The 21,509-nt window shown below is 36.5% G+C and overlaps 1 protein-coding gene across 7 annotated transcripts in view; it reads left to right on the top strand.

Moving 5' to 3' along the window:
- The window catches only part of ano3 (anoctamin 3), a 149,616-nt gene that overhangs the window by 49,065 nt on the left and 79,042 nt on the right, over positions 1-21,509 (top strand). For 6 of the 7 annotated variants that reach the window (XM_089127566.1, XM_039656763.2, XM_089127564.1 and 3 more), the window contains exon 2: positions 20,075-20,272. In XM_089127566.1, coding sequence (XP_088983692.1) covers positions 20,077-20,272 — 196 coding nt within the window. In that variant the 5' untranslated portion in view covers positions 20,075-20,076. Of the gene's footprint in view, positions 1-19,071; positions 19,113-20,074; positions 20,273-21,509 lie in introns of those variants that run through there. The other variant, XM_089127567.1, reaches the window with a different exon arrangement.

Consider the following 21,509-nt stretch of genomic DNA (forward strand, 5'->3'; position numbering starts at 1 on the left):
CGTTCTGGGAACCAAAAACTAACGTTTCCAGAACGTTCCCAGAACCTAAATTTGTTTGCTGGGTTTTCAGTGGAAATGACATGAACACACTGAATAATGCTGCGCGTTTGAAGGCACGGCAGTGGGCCCTTACAGAAACCACACCATATGGCATACAGCAGGATAAGTGAACAAACTGATTTCTGTCCATACATCTGAAATTGAAAATCAAGCAGTTAACTTGGGTTTCTGGTTGTGCGGTGGTGGTTCTGATCTCTTGCAGTGTAGCACAAACAGATTGGCCAGCCACAAGCACTTCCTGCGATTTGGGCAACTCTCCAGCAATCGCGAGTTAGTAGGAGGCTGGTGGCATTAACATCTCTCATATTCAGTTCTGGTTCTCATGATTGTATACACTCTCAAACTATGAAACTATATGCAAGATGGAACTGACAGGACAGGTGAGCTTTTAAACTATTGCTATAAAAAAAGAGAGGGCCCACTTTCAGGGAGAGATGGCTTCCTCCACAGGGGAGCTGTGAATTTGTGATTTTTGTGTCAAAGCAAGGGTGCGTGTGTGTCGCACAACATCCCATGAACCACAGACTCGCCACCTGTCATGTTACGTAACGCACAGATGGGGATGAGTACGGCTGTGGCTCACGGACACCAGACAGACCAATACATTGATTATTTAAATCGATTATTTAATTGAATATTAAATTATTATATATATACTGTATATATATATATATGAAGAGTTCAGATGCAAAAGCCTCTAAATGCCATTTGAAATTTTCTTCTTTAATTTTTATCAAGCTTGTATATTTAAGTTCAGTAATTTCACTTAAATGGCAATGATAATTACCTATTAATTGTTATTTAAGTGATATTACTGAACTTAAATGTACAAGTTTGATAAAAATCATCATTAAAGAAGAAAATTTCAAATGGCATTTAGAGGCTTTTGCATCTGAACTGTTCATATATATATATATATATATATATGTATGTGAATTTCATTTTCATACCTGCCAGTTGAACACATTTTTCACATGTATATACCCTAATTAGTTTCCATGGTTATGGAAAACACTAAACTGGCTTAGAAATGTATGTAAATATTTAAAATGGAAAAATTATGGAGAAACCATTGAAATTCCTAGAGTGAATATATGTATATATATATATATATATATATATATATATATATATATATATATATATATATATGAGTTTGGCAGAACTTTATGATAGAAACATTTTAAGTGTTACAGATTTACCTTAAAAATACAGTAAAAAAAAAACAACAAAAAAAAAACAACAACACGTAACCTATATTTCATTACCCGACATAATGAAAATAATTGATCGAGAGTGTTTATGCTGGGATGTATAGTTTGTTGCTAGACGATATGTAACTTCAAACTATTTCTTAAAGAGGAAGCGCTTCCCTGGATTTGGTTCTCCGCCTATAGTGTGAGTGTTTGGCAGTGTTGGGAGTAACGCATTACAAAAGTAATACATTACAGTAACATATTACTTTTTGCTGTAACGCAGTAGTGTAAGGCATTACTAATCAATTTTCAGTAATATTTTACTCGTTACATGTTCAGTGAGGCTTGTATTACAGTTGTATTACAGTGTATTTTACTTCTTAAAGGCAACAGACTATGTGAAAGTTTTAAAGCAGTCTTTTAGTGCCAGTTCAGAGCGGTCGCGTCTGTAACATTGTTTTTTTCCTCATAAATGCGAACACGAAAACTAAAATAAAATGAATATTTTAAGTTCTATGGAGACTGGAAAGCGAACCCTTCCTCATCCGATTTGCGCAGTTTAATTAACAGAATTACAAAAAATATATTTTACCTCCTATTTTTTTGTCACGCATGAATGTGTGTCTTTTCCCTAATATTAAAAATAAAACATAGACTGATATTTGTCTAATGTCTGGAGTCCTTTAAGGAAGTAGCCTATATACGTTTCAATACATGTATTTTATGAGAATTTTTATTTCAAGTTTTGACTGCAAATGTCATCATGTCCATAATGCTGGACTTCCCCAATTTTAAATAATTTATCCTCAACTAGTTTTGTGGTGTAGCCAGGTCTATGTATTTTATAATGTTAACTTCAAATAATACTAATATCCTAATTTAAGGATAAGGCAGCATTGGATCTGGACGGTAAGGAGAATAACGCTGGGAGTTGGAAGAGGTGTGTCGCGATTCTGTAGGTTTGTGGATCTGAGTCGTGTGGCGAATCACGATTTCGGTTTCATATTGCATATCGTTACAGCCCCAAAGTTAAGTTCTACTTAGTTATTTTGGTGAAAGTAACTCAAAAGTAATACATGAGTAATGTAACGCATTACAATTCTGAGACAGTAATATTGTAAGGTAATGAATTACTTTTAAATAACAGTAACAAGTAATACCTAATGTATTACAGTTTGGAAGTAACTTGCACAACACTGGTGTTTGGTTCAGGTTCATCATCCCTGAGTTCCCGAGAAGAGTCATTTTAAGTTTTGTCTTCATTAAAAACTCCTTACCAATAGATCCATCACTTTAATTTCCATCTTTTCTTCACTCCTCGCTGACAATTAGAGAAGTAACATCTGACAGTAACAAGTGACAGCATTTGAAGCTATTTGAAATAGTGTCAAGTGTTATTCCAGGTGAAAATAATATTTTCATTATTGACTTTGGGATTTAGCAAGACAGTACAAGATGTTCCTTATAATGGACAGGGAACACAAGCGTATTGCAATTTGTATGTTTAGGCGTACACACAGCAGATGACATTGTTTGACCGGGCCGGACAGGAATAGAGGGAGTGAGTGACTCTGTAATCTTCTGTCTTTATATTTCAGCACGTCATTGACTGGCTCGTGTAATTCTGTGGTAAATTCAGTTAAGCTCTGGAAGCATGCCATCTGCTACTAACTGCACACTAACTCGCTCGGTTAAAGGGATAGTTCACTTTGAAATTAATTTTTGGTATGTTTTATCTTACCTCAAGGGCATCCAAGATGTAGGTGTCTTTGTTTCCGCTTTTTTTTTTTCAATTTTGATATTTTTAGGTCAAACCGTTCTTGTCTGTCAGTCATATAATGGAGGTCTATGGTCACCACCTCAAAGAGCATGCACAGAGAAGTCCAAATTAAACATGATTTAATGAAAACGAACAGTATTTATATCGTTTTTACCTCTTGTTACCACAGCCACGTCCAAGTGATCTGAGGGCACGGGCGCTTCGGTCTACGCAAGCGCTGGAAAGAGTCGGAAGTGATCTCTCGCGCGTGTACTTCACTCATTGTTTACACAGAGATTTCAGAAGTGTTACCCTTCACTGTGAAGATCTAAACATATTTAGATATACAGGAAATTGCAATGGAAGACGATTTCGATATATCAACAGACAGATTTTTTTTTTCGTAACCGCACGAGAGATCACTTCCGACTGACTGAAGCGCCCATGCCTTCAGATCACTTGGACGTGGCTGTGGTTACAAGAGGTAAAAACTATATAAACTTCAATATTTTCTCACACAAACCGCTCGTTTCGTGTCTTAGGCCATCAATGTGTACTTACATTTACGAGTCATTAAATCATGTTTAATTTGGACTTCTCTGTGCATGCTCTGTGAGGTGGTGACCATAGACCTCCATTATATACTGACAGACAACAACGGTTTGACCTAAAAATATCAAAATTAAAAATACTGCGGAAACAAAGACGCCTACATCTTGGATGCCCTTGAGGTAAGATAAAACATGCCAAAAATTTATTTCAAAGTGAACTATCCCTTTAAGGCCTAGTGTGATCAGTTCTGGAGATGAGAAAAACAAACGTATGCGATCTTACTAATACTAATAAAACGTTACACGAAAGATCATGTTTTGCTAATTTATCACGGCGGGGCTCTGCTAATTCATCATTATAATGACATAAATTTGCTCATGCCTGCTTTCATATATTCAGCTTGGGAAATGTCTCCAAAGTTACAGTCCAGACTGATGGAAATTAAAGTTATAATTCAACTGTAATTGATTTAGGCTGAATAACAATATCATAGAATCAGTCAAATCACACGCATTAAATTAGAAAAACGCCTCAGTCAAGCTACGATCTCTAATGTTCAGCCCCATCTGACCGTCAGCCCCGGTACGTCCCGTAAAGACTGTCTCTGAGAGGGGTGTAGAGTTACCCAACCCACTCGCCTCTGCTCTATTTAAAGCATCAGTTAGTGGGGCAGGGCCATGTGAAACTCCTGTGAGCGAGAGCTGTTGGGAACCAGTGATGAATTATGCACGCTTTTTAGATGGGGAAGACGGGCAAACCCACTGACCTCATTTACTGCAATCTTTTCTCTCTCTCGTTCTCCTCCAGCAAGGAAAGCTCTTTTTTTTTCTTTTTCCTAAATGCTGCTTTTATTCTCTTGCTTTCGACAGGGCATTTTATTATTTGGTTACAGTAGGAAATAGAAAATCCCCTTAATCGTGGCGATGTTCTCTGGCTCTATGCATTATATCAACACTAATCCAGCTGTATTTGTATTTGTAATTTCCTCAACATCTGTCCTAACATGACATTTCATGAAGCCTGTCAGTTAGATTGCATTGTGATTTCATACTTTTTACTTAAATCATATTGTCATTAATGTAATGTAAACCAATAGTAATATTGTTTACATTCTGCAGTTTTGATATATAATTGTAGTACGTGTTGTATTTCTTTTAAAACGTGCTGATTTACATACAAAATTTTATGAATTTGAAAATGGGCTCAAATGTCATTAAAATAATGGATTTTTTTTTAAACGTTTTTGGTGTCATACTCACAAAGAGAGCATTATTTATTTGATCTAAAACTACAGTAAAACCACTAATATTGTGAACTATTGATTTAAAATAACTCTTGTACTGTAAAAAAATATTTTCAAGATTTGTTATCACAATATATTTTCTTTTGTCAAATCAACTTTATAATAATTTATTTAGTTGAGATAACTTATTATTTTGAGTTTCTGATGGTTAAATTAATCTACTTCATTGTATTAACTCACTTTTTTTCCAGTTCAATCAACTTAAAATTTTAAGGCAACAAGGTTACTTACTTTTTTAAGTTAAAGCAACAATATTTTTTTACAGTGTGAGGTATATTGCACATTTTTGGCAAATTAAGTTAAACTATTTTAACTAAAACCATTTTGCGATATTAATATTCCTTACTAATATCTAGTGTCATGATATGCCTCTGGGTAGAAGCTAAATTGAAATGGTTAATTAATTAATTATTGTCATCATCATATCATCTATAAAGACATACATATCCACAGGAATACATATATATGTACCATTTACTTTTGTTTACACTGTGTTGTATAAAAATGGATAAGTACACACACACACACACACACAGAGAGAGATAATCTCACTCAATCACAGAGTCCTATTGACTTTACCTCTGTCTAAATCCAGGATTGCAGATTTTTCGGCCCTGGCACAGTCGACATGGCACTGCATGAATAGTGTGTGTTTCTATTGAACCATTTCTTACATTTTAAATTAGTGCTGGAGATGTGCTTGATAAGACTGAATCCAACCAATATACTGTCACGTTTCGGTCTTGTCTCTGTCACGTTCCATGTCTGTTTAACTCATTGTGTAGGTTTATATAAATACATAAAAGCCGATTTTGATTTTAATCTTGCTCTGTCTGAGCTCAATCTAGTGGTTTTCAGGAAAAGAAACGTTAATCCTACGGCTACGCTTTATGTAGGTGTATTAGGGTTGGAGAGTCTGTCATGTGATTCCCTGTTTGTCATGTGATCCTGCCATGTGTCTTGTCATTGGTTAATCGTCTGTTCATTGTTCTCAGGAGTCCCTTGTCTTGTCATTATTCTGTGTATTTAAGCAGGGTTCCCGCGGATCCTTAAAAAGTCTTAAATTAGATTTTTTTAAATATAAGGCCATAAAAACTCTTATTTTTACTTATGAAAGGTCTTAAATTTTAGATGACACTTTGATTTAGTCATATCTCAATGTTTTCCAAATTAAAAATATCTTATTTGCGCACGTATTATTTTTATTAGCCTATTCTATCTTTGTGGATTTGCTTGTTCAAATTTGCTTGTTACCAACAAAACGTTGAAAACATCGATATATATATATATATATATATATATATATATATATACGTGCTATCAGGGTTTCCGTTGTCCGGTAATTACCGGACATTGGGCGGGAAAAAAATTAAATGTCCGACAAAATTAAATCTCTCCGGTCAAATTGTCCGATTAAAATTGCCTAATAATCCCGCCCCCTACCACAATCTGAATTAGAGAATAAGCCTAAAATGTATTAAGCAAAAATACACCGTCATTTGGCTATGTTATAAAGGAACAGGCTCTACCATTTGAATGTTATTAAAGACGGCACATGGCACACACTTAAAATCCGGAGCAAATGGATCAATTGGTTAATAACGCTCCAAGTTATTAATTCGCGCTCGTGTACATCTTATGCCGCTCTGTCACACGGCCAGTTCAACCTCGTAATCAATAATAAAATCACTGTTCCCGGCGCTGGGTCGGGAAAAAAAAAAATCTGCATGTATTTTTATTTCACTTTTAGGTCAGACCACAGCCTTATCTTGCAAAGAACTAACTAATTAATTATTAGGCCAGATTTTGATAAGCCTAACTGATTTTTGCGCAGCGCCCAATATTAAAATTTAAATTGGCTTATATCATCTGTAGCTACACAAAAAAAAAACTAACAAAAAATGTAAAATTAAACAAATCAATGGGCCTATTTATATAAATAAAAATAATCACACCAATGTGTTAAATTAAATACATTTCGGTACTATTAGGCCACCAGACGCCGATATCTAACTGAATTTTTGCGCAGAGAGCACGTGCATGACAATTTAAATTGTCTCAAACTTAAAAAAAAAAAAGAATTGCTTTCCTTATCTAGCCTACAATTCTTGTGAGTTCACCTTCAAGAACACGAGTTTGGACAAGTCTGAGGCTTCAGACACATGCGGTGGTTTCTTGAAAGCAGGCCAAGGCGGAGAAAACCCTCTCTGCGCTCGCAGACTCGCTTGGGGATGCTGAATACAATGCAATCAACTTTAGTTAGACGGGGACGTGGAGTTTTCTCTTGGTGTGAGCGGAGCGGAGCGGGAAATAAGCCGACGCTCCGTCCTTTTAAAAATGCCGCTCTGCGCTCTGTCCAAGATCCGCTCACATGCTCTGCTGCGAATCAGCAAAAGTCCTCATATGCGATTTCAACTAAATCTATCCAGAGTGGACCAAGCTCGCCAAGATAGCCTGTGTAATCCCTGTCTCGAGTGTTACTGTAGAGCCAGAGAGGGGGTTCTCACTGCAGAATAGGATCAAGACGAAGCAGCGAAGTCGCCTTGCAGAGAACAAGGTTACGCGGCTTATGCGCATTGCAAGTTGTGGAGAGACGCTGCGAAGTTTTGATTTTAAGTCGGCAGCTGCACATTTCAGCACTGCAAAACAGTGTAAAAAAGTAGCCTAAAATTACGCGAGACAGTGTTATAGGGCTAGTCATTTGTTTGTTCCAATTAATTTGACAAGGTGGCCAATTTCAATGTTACCAGCTAAATGAGACGCTACTGAGGGTGTATATCATTAAGTTCGCTTGAGTAAAAACTACTATTCAGATATTGTATGTGGGGAGGGGGGATTGCTTTGTTAAACTAATGTGAAACCATAGCAAAAACAATTGGCGTTGATTGACGCCAATCGGACGTTCATGTTTTCATGGTTTCCGTCTATTTGAAAGTTATGCTAATAAACATGTTGCATTCTATACGGCCTGATTATGTCATTTTTTAAGTTACATAGCCTGACTCCAGTTTTCCTCAACTTGACTAATTAAGAGGCGATATTTGACCGGCATATCATCAAAATGTCCAGTAAACTAAACCTCTGCCGGTCACTTTTGACCGGCGCCATTTTTTCAAGCGGAAACTCTGATATATATATATATATATATATATATATATATATATGTTTGTCAATATTGCACACCCCTAATGTATGGTATTAATTTTGATTTCTTTAGGTCTTAAAAAGATCTTAAAAAGCCTTAAATTTTACTTTAAAAAGTGTGCAGGAACCATGTTAAGCCATAGATATCCATATAAAGCTAGGTGTCTGACAGCAGAGTCTTTATCGTCATCACCGGCGGCCATCTTGTCACATGCAAGCTGATGTAAGATGAGTGATCAGCACGAACAAAAATACTCTTATCTTGCTGAAATCTTGACGGATTTAAAAACGTTTTTGGTTCTTACAAACATTATTAACATGGCTATAATTCTGGGTGATTATTTATACACTTATTTTTCATGAGTATACAGTGTCATAACTACATCTCTGACGTTTATAACAAACCAACTTGTTTAAAAATCGGTAGAAAATTGAGCAAGTTATGGTTATTTAAAAAGTACATGCACCATTAAAACACATGTTACGAGTGAGCGAGCTGCCTGTAACAAGATGGCCGCCAGGTGCGGATGTCGACCTCCATTGGCCATAGATTGGCCATATCTATGTTTTCCATGTGTCTTTGTCAAGTATTGTTTTCCGTGACCACTGTTGCGTAAGTCACGGTTTTGTTTCAACTGCACTTGGGTTCTCTTGCTACAACTTGCCTCCGGTGGATCCTTACATATACCCATTAAACTCTATTGCTCTTTCTCCTGTCCTCTAAATTTCTGCGTTTCTCTAATGTTTTATAATAGTTGCACACTGAAGTTTTTTAAGTATTTAACTCTATTCTTCAACCCTAATACACCTCCATAAATTATAGCCGTAGGATTAACGTTTCTTTTCCTGACAAACCACTCTTAGATATAGCTCAGACAGAGCAAGATTAAAATCAAAATCGGCTTTTATATATTTATCTAAACCTACACAATGAGTTCACGAGAACCTCCTGCTCCTACAACAGCATGAGCAGACGTGTAGGACGTCTATATCAGTTTTAAGCCAACGTGAAATCAATTCTTTTTTTAAATATATATTTATTTGTGCACAGTTAATCAGTGCATGCTATTCTAAGTAATATCTTTGTGTTCTTTCATTCAATTGTAATAACTTGTCAAACAAGTTTCTTTTCTGGGTGACCTGGCATCCATAGATTATAGATCATCAATAACATCAAGCTTTTGTTATTTCTGTTAAATCTTTGATATCATGTATTTAAATATATTTGTAATTACAATAGAGTGCCGAAGTGATGACGCGCAACTCGGATGTTAGCATCGCATGGGTTCCCTCCATCCAAAAGCTATGCATTTTCCCCATAGACTTTTGGAAAATCGCAAAAAAATAAGATCTGCGTTCAACAAAGAGTTGCGACCCTTTCACGTTTTGTCTGTCAAGATAATCTTTACAAGTTAATCCAAAATGTATAGACCATTTTGCAAGATGTAAACAAAACTGGTCCAGAAGCACTTCCTGTTTCAGTTTTTTAACACTACATAAAAACTGGGATAAAATACAACCAACTTTAAAAGTGTTAAACATATAACATATACAACATATAAAACTGAATCAAAAAGTTTAACAAACATCTTTAAGATTTTTTCTTTACATGACAAATAAAGAAAACCGTTACAAACTGAAACAGGAAGTGTTGTTTACATCTTGCAAAATGGTCTATACATTTTGAAGCCTATATAACGTTAAAAAAACCACAATCTGGTTATAACTGGTGTTTATGTCAAAAATATTTAGAGCCTTTGTTCACCACAGACCTTATTTCAGGAGATTTAGCAAAAACCCATTCAAAAATCCCATAGACTTTAGAGCGAGGGAACCGGGAGTGCTAAATGCTAACTAGCTTCCGCGTTTGGCCTACAAAGTGACGTGATAACTTCGGCACTCTATTACAAATTTGTGAAGATAAAGTTGCAATTTAATACTTAAAATGTATTGCCTTTAAATGTAATATTGAATAACACAATACAGTTAAAATAAGAATCAAATACTTTACATGTGCTTTAGTATGTTAGTCAACATCCAATTTTAAGCACACTTTTTTAAGGGTTATAATTATAAATGCCAACTTTAAAATACCTGCCAAACATTTAATGTGGATTTATTCTCTCAGGTTCAATCTCAGGAAATAATCTATGCTATAACAATCATGGAAAGAGTACTAATGTCTGATGAGAGTCAAATATTCTCATTGTGGCACACTGGCACCCGTAGCACCATCTGCTCTTCTCCTGCACAGAAATCTCCAAACCGAGATAAAGCGAAGGAGATAATTAGTCTGCGTTTAGAGTATATGGTATATTTCCTCTGCCTGTGTGGAGCTGGTGTTATTGTGGAGCGTAATGAATCTGGGCAGTGGTGATACATCTCTACACACAATATGGCGGTATTACACTGATGTGTGAGGGAGACACACACACACACACACACAGCATCATCTAAACAATTTTACCAGAATGTGTGTGTAACCGAGAAATCTAAATTTGACCATGCAGCACTCGTACCCACTCTATAAGCGTCATTGAAGCCTTAACAAGCCTGTCTGATTAAATGTGTTGAGAATGTACTTAAAAAAAAATGAATGTCTGCTTCAAATTTGACTTGTTTATTCATTTGGCAGACACTTATAAGGATTTTTTTAAATGTATTTAAGGGGTGTCAAGCAGCTTCCTGCACAAATACTGCTTCACGTTACTAATTGAGTTTGTTTTTAGCATGCTGCTAAGCTAATGCCACAATACATAAACACACACAAATATTGGGTAAAATAATAAATTTTTAATTCCACTGACTGAACTATATTATTTATAGATACAATAAAATCCGCCATATTGAATTTTATTTTCAATTAATTCTTTGCTTGCCACAAGAATATATGCTGCTCTGCATTAAAAATACATTTTAGAAACCCTTAAAGGGTTAGTTCACCCAAAAATGTAAATTATGTCATTAGTGACTCACCCTCGTGTCGTTCGAAAGATTTACGTTCATCTTCGGGACACAGATATTTTAGATTTAGTCCGAGAGTTTTCTGTCCCTCTATTGGACGGTATACTGTCCATGTCCAGAAAGGAAATAAAGACATCATCAAAGTCATCAGTGACATCAGTGGGTTAGTTACAATGTTTTGAAGCATCGAAAATACATTTTGGTCCAAAAATAACAAAAACTCAGACTTTATCCAGCATTGTATTGTGTTGTGGATCCGCGTTCAGTGACGCTGCTGACGTAAGACGCGGCTGACGTGCGTCTGGTGCGAGTGAGCTTCGGTTACAGTCTGAGGCCCCGTCCACACTACTCCGTTTTCGTTTAAAAACTGAGACCTTTTGCTACGTTTGCATCTCCCGTCCAGACCAAAACGGGAAAAACGAAGACCTAAAACAGAGAAGTTTAGAAACGCTGCAGCTGCGTTTTTCGTTTTGAATCTCCGGAGGGCGTTTTAGTGAGGACGGGACAAAATGGTGGAGTTTAGAAACGCTGACGCAGAGGCTGACGCTCGGCTCTATGATTGGGTGTCATCAGTCATGACGTATCCTTCCCTGATTCGCCAACCACTGCTTACACCAGCACGCGCATGCCCAGTGTTGGTGAATGGTCACGTGATCCGCGTTTTCAGTCGTTTTACGGAGATCATTTCTAATTCGCAGATAAAACGCTGGTGTGGATGGAGATCGTATTCGCTTTAATTCTCCGTTTTTAAACGAAAACGCAGTAGTGTGGAAGGGGCCTTAGACGAGCGCATCCTGAAGACAAAAAGGCTGATGAGGGAGATGCACTCTCTACAAAACAATCTTCACAAACATGTCTAAGGATTTCCACACAGAGGAACACTTGCATGTTTGTCCAGCCATATTTATTTGAACCCGAATACACGGACGCACCAGACACACGTCAGCCACGTCTTACGTCAGCAGCGTCACTAAACGCGGATCCAGAACCAGAAGACAATACATTGCTGAATTCAAAGTTTTTGTTATTTTTGGACCAAAATGTATTTTCGATGCTTCAAAACATTGTAACTAACCCACTGATGTCACATGGACTACTTTGATGATGTCTTTATTTCCTTAGGACAGTATACCGTACACACAATTACTGTACAATGGAGTGACAGAAAACTCTCGGACTAAATCTAAAATATCTTAAACTGTGTCCCGAAGATGAACGTAAGTCTGACGGGCTTGGGACGACATGAGGATGAGTCATTAATGATGTCATTTTCATTTTGGGGTGAACTAACCCTTTAATGCTGCTTTTGTAAGTTCTAACCCTAAGTTAAGCAGAGTTTCACACACTAATTTTAGTCTACCACTACAAAACCCTGGTACAGAGCAGAGTTAACGCTGGTTTTGAGTTTACGGTGTGAAACAATGCTGTGCTAGAATGTACTGTGAGTTGTTAAGCAACAGACAATCAATCATAATTGCTTCACTGCTTACCTCATTAAATATTCATGTGTTTTATTCAGTCCCTGAAACTTTCATGCTGTGTTCAGTTTATATTCAGTGGGGAATCATTAATTAACAATTTTCAGTCACGAGACTGACGCAGAGACCTGGAGGGCAAAATATGCATAGAACTGCACAGAGGCCTCAAGCCACAAATATTTAGATTAGGGCTGGGTATTGAGACAAATTTCACAATTCGATTCGATTTCGATTCACAAGCTTGCAATTCGATTCGATTTCGATTACGATTCGATTCGATTCCATATCGATTATTTTGGATATCAGTTACAATAAATGGCAATTTTTCTCAAGGGAATCAAATCTCTTAACTAATGCTGTAAACTACGGGAGTCTAGTTGTAGCCTATAGGCTTCATTAGCCTAATATGAAGGTAATAATGAACTGTTTTGTAGCTATACAAACACTTAAATTATACTTTTATTTATTTTTATAATAAGAAGATTATATGAAATATAAACATTTAAATGGTGGCTGTCATAAAAAACTTGCCATATTTATTCAAATATGCATTAAATATTGAAGAACACTAACGAGTGTGGACTAACGAGTTTATGTTTCTGAGGTAAATATGACGATGACATTGATTACAAGCTGTTTTACTGACGTCTTTCCACGGTTGAAACGCTGATTGAGCGAATCAATGTGACATGATCCGGATTTGGATAAGTTGTACTCTATCTTTAACACACTTTCAGATGCTCGTTCATGTTTATTTGGCGCTGTGACTGGTATTATTAAGCCGGAAGAGAGATCAGCGCTGCTGCTTCTCCAGAGCGATCTCACGCCACAGCGACAAAACACTATTTATGTTTTTGAATTTCTAAAGAAAATGGACATAATTTGAAAATTGAGACTTTGTTTCATATCAATAGCAACAAAGGACAAAGATTATTGAGATTTGTTGGAAGTGCGCAGCCGCGATACAATGATCCATTCATTCAAATGAAACAGGATGACTAATCGATTCTTGAGATTTAAGAATCGATATCGGTTCGTAAAAATGGGAATCGATTAATATCGAGAAATCGATATTTATTACCCAGCCCTAATTTAGATCACCTCTCAAAAAAAAAAAAAAAACGGATTGTTCCAGTCCTTGATTCTGATTGGCTGATCCGCATTCAAAGCTGTTGTAAATTACTCAACACACACACCTGTGAGCGCATTCCATTAGTGTTACTGCGCAACTGCTGTTTGAGATTCTTTGTTGCTGCGTGTGTTGCTTGGCAGAGGAATGCATGTGTTATAACAATATATTTTGTTGTTGCTGGTGTTTATTTTATGAATAAAATAGATATAAACATTTTTATGGCGTGAACCGTAAGGTTGGTAACTCGGCTCCACAACCCTTAGCTGTTCTAAATTCCCTGTAAAACACGGCTTCGCGGGCCTTATTGCTCTGTTAAATGTACTGTAGGGTAGGCAATTTTCGGAGAGGCTAGCAATAGCATGCTAGCTTTGACAGCATGAGATCCCACCCTCCCCACAGAGCATTTATAGCCATGCCTCCTCCAAAACACATGAACACACACAACAGAGAGACAGTGTTAAATTGCCCCATATAAGCGCATAGTATCACAATAATAATGTACGTGAACAACTTAAAGGACTCGTCTTACTTTGTACCTGACTGCTGCAGATCCATTTCGGCGTTGATAGTGTTGCCATAGAAATGCATCACAGGTTGCTATCTTGTAATTCTGGTAATTACAATTATGACTGGTGTGAATGCACCATTTCTCGTTGTTTTGGTTCAGGAGGAACTGTAAATCTGCTGTTTGTTTGTGTCGTTCGTGACTGTCTGTCTACAACTCTGCATAGCCTTACTGAACGCGCTGATGACGTGTAATGTATCAGAATCTCAAAAAAATTGCATTGTGTAGAAAGCAGCTGACTGAATGAACCGCATGTATATAGGAGGAAAACATATGCCAGTTACGCTGGATGTAAACGTGATTAAAAAAGGATCAGATCTTGAATTAAAGATCGAATTGATTAATCTGCAAAAGTATGTGCATGACATAATGACATAATTAACGACAGACATATATTGTTGAAGCAATATAGTTAAAACGACGGATGTGTGATGGTTTTGGGAAGTTCATTTCTCTGACTATGCATTGCACAATGGCGGTTGAGCAGTGTGTTGCATTGTTGTTCAGGAAACACTCCCGATAACTCTAGAAACCACATAGCAAGATGTTAAAAACACTTAAAACACCATAGCAACAGCCTGGCAACTACACACGCATTGGTGGAGAGCAGGGCACAGTCAAGCGCCTCTCACATCATCGTCAAATGCAAGTAAGGGCCCGTCCACACGAAGACACTTTTCTCTGTATACGTATTTTTTATCGTATTGGCGTTTCGTCCACACGGATCCGCCGTTTTGGAAGAGTGAAACCGCTATTTTTTGAAACCGGGTCCCAGGGTGGATAAATCTGAAAACGACACCCTTGCTTTTTCGTGTGTACGGCCAATTCGAATATTTTGTGAAACGATGATGTCATCACCCCATGTGTCGACTAGTCAGACAGTCACGTAACAGCAACAACAACTGCCGAACTGCTTGTATAATAATATAATATAATATAATATAATATAATATAATATAATATAATATAATATAATATAATATAATATAATATATAATGCGGCAGAAACTTCTGAGCCTCTTGAATTTCTTTATTTATTATTTACTTGAATTTTTTTTTTAGGCCTATACTTTCTTTTGCATGCTATGGTGCTGGTCTGTTGTCTGATAAAGACGTTTCTTATTTTGTAGGGATGGGGATTTAAAGCAAAAATAATATTCGACGATCGATGGGAATTATTTGGTTATTTTGGCTATTCAAAAAATGCACCCCTAATGTTCCACTCCGACATTACATTTCTCTGTAGGTTAAGTGTACGTGTTATATCCATTAAATGAATGTATTTAGTTTGATATTTATGTTTAAATATGTTATTTTTTTATTGAATCTATGTTGATTATGAATAGTGAACCACGTGCAAATGCGCAATAGGCTATGTCGGGAGAGCTAACCACATTAAGTTTTGTTTTGTATAAAGCCCTTCTTTGAAGTGAATTTTGTTTTAATAAATGTTTCATCAACCAGTTACCTGGATTTAATAAAAGAAGCAAATATAGGCTATAGCAGAATATAATCAGGACATGGACGCCCTGGCGCGATATAACTTGCATTGCTCGTGAACTGGAGCTCGTCCCATAAATGAACCGAAACTCAGAAATATATAGAAATCTTGAAATGTCTAGTACGTTTAAACAACATCGACAAACAACAATTTCAAAACGAAAAGAAACATATACTCTCTCTTATAGCCTAATCCGTAGTCAGATAGCAAACTGACATTGAATCAACGTGGAAATATGACATCGAAACAACGTTGATCCGACATTGTTTTGCTCATCGAATTAACGTTGAACCTACGTCAGGCGCGTCATTCTTTCAAAACTAACGGAAAATCAACTTGAAATCAACGCGTTGTTTCAACGTTATGAAAGCAAACCAATTTTCGATTTCATTTAGCTTTGAAGAATGCCGCGTCTGACGTTGGTTCAACGTTAATTCGATGAGCAAAATCAACGTTGTTTCAATGTCATGAGAGACGTCGTTTCCACGTTGATTCAATGTCAGTTTGCTGTCTGGGTATGAAGTGCATTAGCCTACTCCATATGCGCGTTCACAATACTGTGAAGTGGCGAGTCAGCATCATCAACTTCCTCTTTTCAATCAAGAATGACACAGAAAACATTAGTTTATTAATAAACAATTAAAATGTCTATATTTGACAAATTCGTTACTTTTGCCGTTTTTTTGTGGCAAGCTTTCTGAGTCCGCTAACTAATCGAATATCGTGACTCCCTATTTTGTACCAGGCAATTTATGGTTGTTCAATAAAGTTATTGGTAAAAAAGAAAATGAGCAACTGTACGTAATATTATTTCATAGCTTTTTATTTTACTGCCTACAGCGCGCAAGGTTTTATGCGGATGCTCTAAGTCTTCTTTCCGCATTGTTAGTGTATCTCTATGGCAGAATTACAGCGCCACATACTGGTCTGGGATGTCTACTACATCGTTTTCGGTCGGTTTCAGTGGTTTCGTGTGGACGCAGATATTTTTATTTTTATAAAAATATAACAATTTTTATTACAAGATATTTTTATAACAAGACGCTGTCGTGTTTACGGACTTTTTTTTTCTTTTTTTAACGAGAAAAAAAAAACATCGGATAGGGGAAGCTCGTGTGGACGTGGCCTAAATGTCTGCTTTTTACAGGCAGAGTTTTTCCTAAGTATATGTGTCCTGTATCTGGATCCCAAGATGCTACAAGAAGGGGATATTTTAGGGCTGAGGATTTGGGTTTCAAGAGACTTGTTCTGAATTTCGAGTACTTAAGATACATCCAAAATGTGTGAAAATCTTGATTAATTCAGCCCTGCATGTGTTTGTTTTCCTCTCTCTCTCTCTCTCTCTCTCTCTCTCTCTCTCTCTCTCTCTCTCTCTCTCTCTCTCTCATTGCTTGTTTTTGTTTCATGTTAGCTCTATTTGGTATTAAAAGGTTTTCCGTGGGTTGAGAATGGGTTAGATTGATGCAGCCGTCATGGGCAAGGTCACGCAGAGAGGAATTCCACATCAGCTCTTTCTATTATGTGCAGTCATGTGGGGAAGACCAGGCATTTTCCCAGCTTGCAAATGAGCTTTTCACTGGATGTGTGTTAGTGTCACCTTGAATGAGACGGTCGACTGTGAAATGTTTTTTTTTTTTATTAATTAATGAATTAACTGTATTAAATGGCTGCGCAGAATCATTTATCCAGATGTGATGATGCTTCTGCTGGCATTCTGGTACTGTACTTGACAGGTTTGTTTTTATGGTTTGTTTTAGCATTGGTATTTGTCATCTTAAAGAGAAACACTCTGTATTAACTTATTGACTTTTATTAATAACATTTACAAGCATTACACATCATATAATTCTTCAGATCCTGGTGATTTACACTGCAATGAAACTTTGATGCATTTAAATGTACAATCATTTTTCTCTCTTTTAATCTGTAATGCATTGATGCATACATGTTAAAGGCTTAGTAAAGGAGCCATATGGGTCATTGGATAATCATCTCATATTAAATTCAAAACATAAATTGAAATTGCTCCCAGGATTATGTGTCCTGCCACAGGATCGCTGTCCACACTGTTAGAATAATTGCAGCTCTAGCCATCAACCTTTGACATCACTTCCTTGATACAAAGGAAGAATAAGGCGTATGGGATATGCGCCAAATACATTACCATATTCATATTTCAAGTGAGAGATTTTTAAAATGACATGTTTCTATAGAAATGATGTATATATGTTGTTTATTGTTAGATCAAACGGTCTATGTATAATTAATGCATTACCAAATAGAAAAATAAAATGTGTAAAAAAAAAAATACATTTTTAAATGCATAACAACATTTTTTTTTCTTCTATTTGCTAATGTTAATGCATTAAAGGACAACTCCGGCGCAAAATGAACCTTTGGTCTAATTACACATTGTTACCTAGTCAACCGTTATCTAAATTTTTTGTTTTCATGATTGCCGAATGTAAATAGTTTTATCTCTAAAAACAGTTTAGCCTATAACGCTAGTATAATGCTAGTATATAGGGCATAGAGTAATGACAAATAAAAATCGCTTGTTATTACCACTAACAAGGCTCAAAATGGGCTATATGCACGCATAAGTTCCGCATTTGACGTAAGGATGCTCGTCCATTTCCGGTTGTGTAGATTAAAGCGGAGGAAAACCGGAGAAAACGGGATTATGGCAGAGTCTTCAATATTTACTGTCCTCCCGTCTTTGAAACGAAACGTACATACGTTTAGATGTAATTTTATATATAGTTATGTTTATTTAATATAATTTTAAAAAGAAACAAACACAACGAGGGGTGTCTGTTTTATCGGTTTTTGTGACTAACGTTTCATTAGTATAACCATGGAGTATAAAATTCAATATAAATTCTCGGTATTGCATTGGACTCTATGATCGGCGGAAGTTATCGAGCATCCTTAATCCTTCACCGGAAATAACGCCGTGCATAGAGCCCCACAGCAACACGACAGCATAAAAAGAGTCCCTACATTCAAACCGAAGCATTGAGAACTTTGTCAGTGTCCATACAGTTTAATAAGCAGATATTTTATACACACAGTAAATTTCGCGAATTCAGGAAGAAGCCATCTTGGAAAAATAGTCTCTACCAGTCGATCTACGAACGCCAATCCAATTGCGCTGGTGAGATGTGAATAAGGTGATAAGTTGAGCGCGAACAGTAGGCTACGTGTACATATTGAAGACAAGTAAACGGTTTGTGTTTGTGTTTCTTCTGGAAACAACGGATCATATGAGATTCTGCACAGTTCAGCTCACTTGGATCGGCGTTCGTAGATCGACTGGTAGAGACTATTTTTCAAAGATGGCGTCTTCCTGTATTCGCGAAGTTGACTGTGTATAAAATATCTTCTTATTAAACTGTGTGGACACTGACAAAGTTCTCAAAGTTCAAAGTTCAAGGCTATTTTGAGCCTTGTTAGTGGTAATAACAAGCGATTTTTATTTGTCATTACTCTATGCCCTATATACTAGCATTGAACTAGCGTTATAGGCTAAACTGTTTTTAGAGATAAAACTAAAACATTCGGCAATCATGAAAACAAATCTCTGATAACGGTTGACTAGGTAGCAATGTGTAATTAGACCAAAGGTTCATTTTGCGCCGGAGTTGTCCTTTTAAGTATAAATAGACTAGACTAGTTCGTTTGATCTAAAAATAAACAACATATTTACATCATTTACAGCTCTGTTACTGTTAGTGTAAATTTGTAAATTCATATTCATTCATAGACTAATGCTTATTTCTAAACTTGAAAGGTTCATAAATAGTAGGTCTACATGTAGAAAGATTATTAAAATGTTCATGATAACTAATACAATACCTAATATTATAAATGAAACCTATTATCAAATGTTCCATATCAACTTTTTTTATGGCCCATATAATGGAAATTATTATTGTGTTACCAACCTAGCATCTTCTGTCGCTATTGCAAACCGCATGTCCCATGTGATATTGAAATGTAGTTTGTGAATGTAGTTCATTAGATGACCTTGTGAGTCAATAAAGACTGACTCTGAGGAGTTATTTAATTACATAAATGTAATGCACTGGTTATCCTTACTGTGATCACAATACCTTTGCATTTGACAGCGTAATGAGTTTTACTGGTGTATTGCATTACAGGGCCTTAGGATCAGATTCAGATTACACTGATTCTAGACACATGGGACAAAAGTATAATATTATTAATAATATTTGGGTTAATATGTGTCCGTTGGTATTCATTCACACTTCAATACAACCACCTGCCACACAAATTGTGTGTTTTTATTAATTGCTCAATGTGTCAATGCCGTATGAATTTTTCAACGTAGAATTTTAGATTTTTTTTAATCCCATGTCTCAGTTGTGTATTTTTCTTTTCTGTTTCTCTGTCACAGGTATGCACACCAGCATCAGTGAGATTTTGAAGGAGAAAACGCTAAAGTCGTCCCGCCGCAGTTTGCCATGTCTGGCTCAGAGTCAGACACATCCTGAGAACCTCAATCACTTCCTGTCTGTGCCTCTGAGTCCTGACCGCAAAACATACAGTCACAGCGTCAGTGCCTCCTGCACACACATCATACCTCCTCCCACAGGTGAGCGCTAGCAGAGCTTTTCTTGGTCTTTTTAGTTAGATCATGTTAGCAAGCTAACCTATTAGCATGATAGCATATCCTAACTAATAATACACATAACAAACCCTTCAGTGTTTCAAATTCACAATCATAATCTCAATTAATATCTATTACCTTTTGGTGAATTGGTCATTTGTATGAAATTAAAATCTCAATAAGAAATCTCATTCATAGGTTTTCGTATGATGGTTATTTTTAGGGGCAGAGTTGGCTTACTTTATCTCTTAAAGGACATGTTTGGTATTTCACACTTAGAGCCCTGTTTTAAGATTGTTTAGATGGTGAAACTCACCGAGTGCTCTGGGGTGTTCACTGATATGCTCACACAAAAATCGCTGCCAAAGATGAAATGGAGTTGGACAAAAACTACGATACAACCTGTTGGAAGTCAATAGTCAATGTCTCCATTACTAGCATTATACGCTAAACAGTTTTTAGAGATAAAACTCTTTACATTCGATTATCATGAAAACAAATCTCAGAGAACGGTTGACTATTTACCGGTGTTTTATTAGACCAAAGGTTCATTGTTCGCCGGAGTTCTCCTTTAATGCGTTTTAGGGAGGATTGTTCCAGTGCACCTGTGCAACCATTGTGTGCATCCACGAAACCGAAAATTCTCGGTACTGTAGCATGTGTCCAAATTTCAATCTGAACCGTTCTATTTCATCAGAAACGATCTTAAAACAGGACTTTAAGTGTAAAATACCAAACTTGTCCTTTAAAATTTTTCGTATGATTCACATTCTTATATCATTTATCCAAGTAGATGCACTCATGGTGACTCAAGTCCTCCTGGGAAGTTCGTATTTACAAATTGGGGAGTCGTAATTGTGCCATCATGAACTTGCAAGATGGCATAAAATTTGACATTGACATTTACCTCGGTAATTTTACCGTATTATTGTAACGTACAGTAGGGTATGCGAGTTTTTGATAGTTTTATTGTAAATGAAATAAAACACAATTTCATTCATTTGAACAAATTTGCCATTAAAGGAGTAGTTCACTTTCTTTTGCTGATAATTTACTCGCCCCCATGTCATCCAAGATGTCCATGTCTTTCTTTCTTCAGTCGAAAAGAAATTAAGGTTTTTGATGAAAACATTCCAGGATTTTTCTCCATATAATGGACTTCAATGGGAACCAAAAGGTTCAAGGTCCAAAAGACAGTTTCAGTGTAAACTGTTCAAAGGGC

This window comes from Pimephales promelas, chromosome 25, assembly GCF_988280905.1.
Source record: "Pimephales promelas chromosome 25, fPimPro1.hap1.1, whole genome shotgun sequence".
In the NCBI taxonomy this organism is placed as follows: Eukaryota; Metazoa; Chordata; class Actinopteri; order Cypriniformes; family Leuciscidae; genus Pimephales; species Pimephales promelas.